The 2,836-nt window shown below is 39.6% G+C and overlaps 1 protein-coding gene across 1 annotated transcript in view; it reads left to right on the forward strand.

Moving 5' to 3' along the window:
* GPR1 (G protein-coupled receptor 1) overlaps positions 1-2,207 on the forward strand; it is a 28,853-nt gene extending 26,646 nt beyond the window's left edge. Inside the window, exon 2 of the mRNA XM_003785003.2 lies at positions 940-2,207. Within this exon, the coding sequence (XP_003785051.1) occupies positions 968-2,035 (1,068 nt within the window). The 5' untranslated portion in view covers positions 940-967 and the 3' untranslated portion in view covers positions 2,036-2,207. The remainder of the gene's footprint in view (positions 1-939) is intronic.
* Positions 2,208-2,836: the final 629 nt, after the last annotated feature.

Below are 2,836 nucleotides of genomic sequence, written 5' to 3' on the forward strand. Positions count from 1 at the left end.
AAAAAAAAAAAAAAAAAAAAGAAAGAAGAAATTATGTGGTTATAATCAAGTTTACTCAAAAAGATTCCTTTTGGAAGAAAATCCATCCATACTGATATAATTTGGATTACCATGCTTGCTTTTGTAAACATAGAATCAAAGCATTCTTGGGTACAAAATATAAGGTCAACATCTTCAGTGCCATCCAGGTGGATGGACTTGGAACCAGGTGGAACTCTCTGTCAAGAGTTTGAGAAGTCAGGGGTACAAATACAGACTTTCAAGTTATCACTACATAAGTATTAATCTTCTTTCCTCTGCAACTGCAATGAACTAATAATGCGTAGTAGGAACCTAGTAAATGTGGGTTGAAGGTTGGATTTCCTTGAGTTGAGTCAGCCCTCTGTGCCCTATGAGCAGTTGAATATTATTAACAATTGCACCTGTAGAGTCATTCATTTTAATTTAGCCAATTACTAAACACTTTACAAAAATGAATTCTCACAGCTTTGAGAATTATTGAGCAGTACCTGTGGCTCAGTCAGTAGAGCGCTGGCCCCATATACCAAGGGTGGCGGGTTCGAACTGGCCAAACTACAACAAAATAATAGCCAGGCATTGTGGCTGGTGCCTGTAGTCCCAGCTACTCAGGAGGCTGAGGCAAGAGAGAGAATCACGTAAGCCCAAGAGCTGGAGGTTGCTATGAGCTGTGACACTACGGCACTCTACCAAGGGTGACAAACTGAGACTCTGTCTCTAAAAAAAAAGAGAGAGAGAGAGAGAATTATCAGGATGAAATCGAGGCCTACAAAGACTTGGAAATCTCAACTCCTATGAAAAAGTATACTACGATTGGCCCATAAGATGAAGTATTTTTGTCTGTATATTCTTTATCATTCATTGAACTTTTCCTTTAAAAAAAAAACATTTTTTTCTTTCTTTTTAAATTTGCTTCTATAGATTTCCTCATTCTCCACTTAGCAAGGTCATGGAAGATCTAGAGGAAACATTATTCGAAGAACTTGAGAACTATTCCTATGTCCTGGAATACTACTCTTCAGAGTCTGATTTGGAGGAGAAAACCCACCTGGACGTTATTCACTGGGTTTCCCTGGTCTTGTATTGTTTAGCATTTGTTCTGGGAATTCCTGGAAATGCCATTATCATTTGGTTCACAGGATTCAAGTGGAAGAAGACAGTCACCACTCTCTGGTTCCTCAATCTGGCCATTGCAGATTTCATTTTTGTTCTCTTCCTGCCATTGTACATTTCGTATGTGGCCATGAATTTCCACTGGCCCTTTGGCATCTGGTTGTGCAAGGCCAATTCTTTCATTGCCCAGTTGAATATGTTTGCCAGTGTTTTTTTCCTGACTGTGATCAGCCTGGACCGCTACATTCACTTAATCCATCCCATCTTGTCTCATCGGCACCGAACCCTAAAGAACTCCCTGATTGTTGTTATATTCATCTGGCTTTTGGCTTCTCTCATTGGTGGTCCTGCCCTATACTTCCGGGACACTGTAGAGTTCAACAACCATACTCTTTGCTATAACAATTTCCATGAGCATGATCGTGACCTCACTGTGATGAGGCACCATGTTCTGACTTGGGTGAAATTCGTTGTTGGCTATCTCTTCCCTTTGCTAACAATGAGTATTTGCTACTTGTGTCTCATCTTCAAGGTGAAGCAGCGAAGCATCCTGATGTCCAATAAGCATTTCTGGACAGTCCTGGCTGTAGTCGTGGCCTTTTTGATTTGCTGGACTCCTTATCACCTGTTTAGCATTTGGGAGCTCACCATTCACCACAGCAGCCATTTCCACCAGGTGCTGGAGGCTGGAATCCCCCTCTCCACTGGTTTGGCATTCCTCAACAGTTGCTTGAACCCCATCCTTTATGTCCTCATTAGTAAGAAGTTCCAAGACCGCTTCCGGGCCTCAGTTGCTGAGATATTAAAGCATACACTATGGGAAGTTAGCTGCTCTGGCACAGTGAGTGAACAGCTCAGGAACTCTGAAACCAAGGATCTGTGTCTCCTAGAAACAGCCCAATGAGTTATCACTTTTCCATTAATCAGTATAAGGCTTTTGTGTGGGACCTCTGACAGATGCTTTCAGGTAAAATTTGATTCCAAGAGACAGTGCTGATCATATTTTTTTGGTTGTTTTTCTTTTTTGTCAGTACATCAGCACCACATTTTTGTATGGATATAAAACATAGGAAAGAGTAACACAATTTTTTTTCTGCAATTTAAGTGATCTGAGTCATTCTTGTTGAGTCATAGTGGATAAATCATCAATGTTGAAGCATTATCAGCTTTTTTAAAATCTTAATAACTCTCTAGAAGCCCTGAATCTTAATATTAAATGTATGATTAACTAATTTCAAAAATGTTAAAATGTTTGCTTAATTTGATTTTAATTTTGCACAAGTAACCTATTAGACATATACTTAACATGTACTTAATTTCTTATGTAATCTATACACATTTATGAATTAAAGCAATAATTGGTTATTTTAGTTTAAAACTTCTGTTTCAGTTAACTATTTTTTTTTTCATGGAAACAAGAGTCTCTACTCTGTCACCCAGGCTAGAGTAGGTTGCATCAGCCCTGCTCACAGCAACCTAAATTTCTCAGTTCAGCAGATACTCCAGCTTCAGTCTCCTACAGGTGTCCACCACAATGCCCAGCTAATTCTTTTTCTTTTTAATAGAGGTAGGGGTCTCCTCTTACTCAGTCTGGTCTTGACCTCCTGACCTCAAGGGATCCTCTCACTTTGGCCTCCCGGAGTGCTAGAATTACAGGTGTGAACCACTGTGCCTAGCCTCAGTTAACTTTTTTTTTTTTTTTTTT

The sequence above is a fragment of the Otolemur garnettii genome, unplaced genomic scaffold (genome assembly GCF_000181295.1).
Source record: "Otolemur garnettii isolate 467f Iridium unplaced genomic scaffold, OtoGar3 scaffold00013, whole genome shotgun sequence".
Taxonomy (NCBI): domain Eukaryota; kingdom Metazoa; phylum Chordata; class Mammalia; order Primates; family Galagidae; genus Otolemur; species Otolemur garnettii.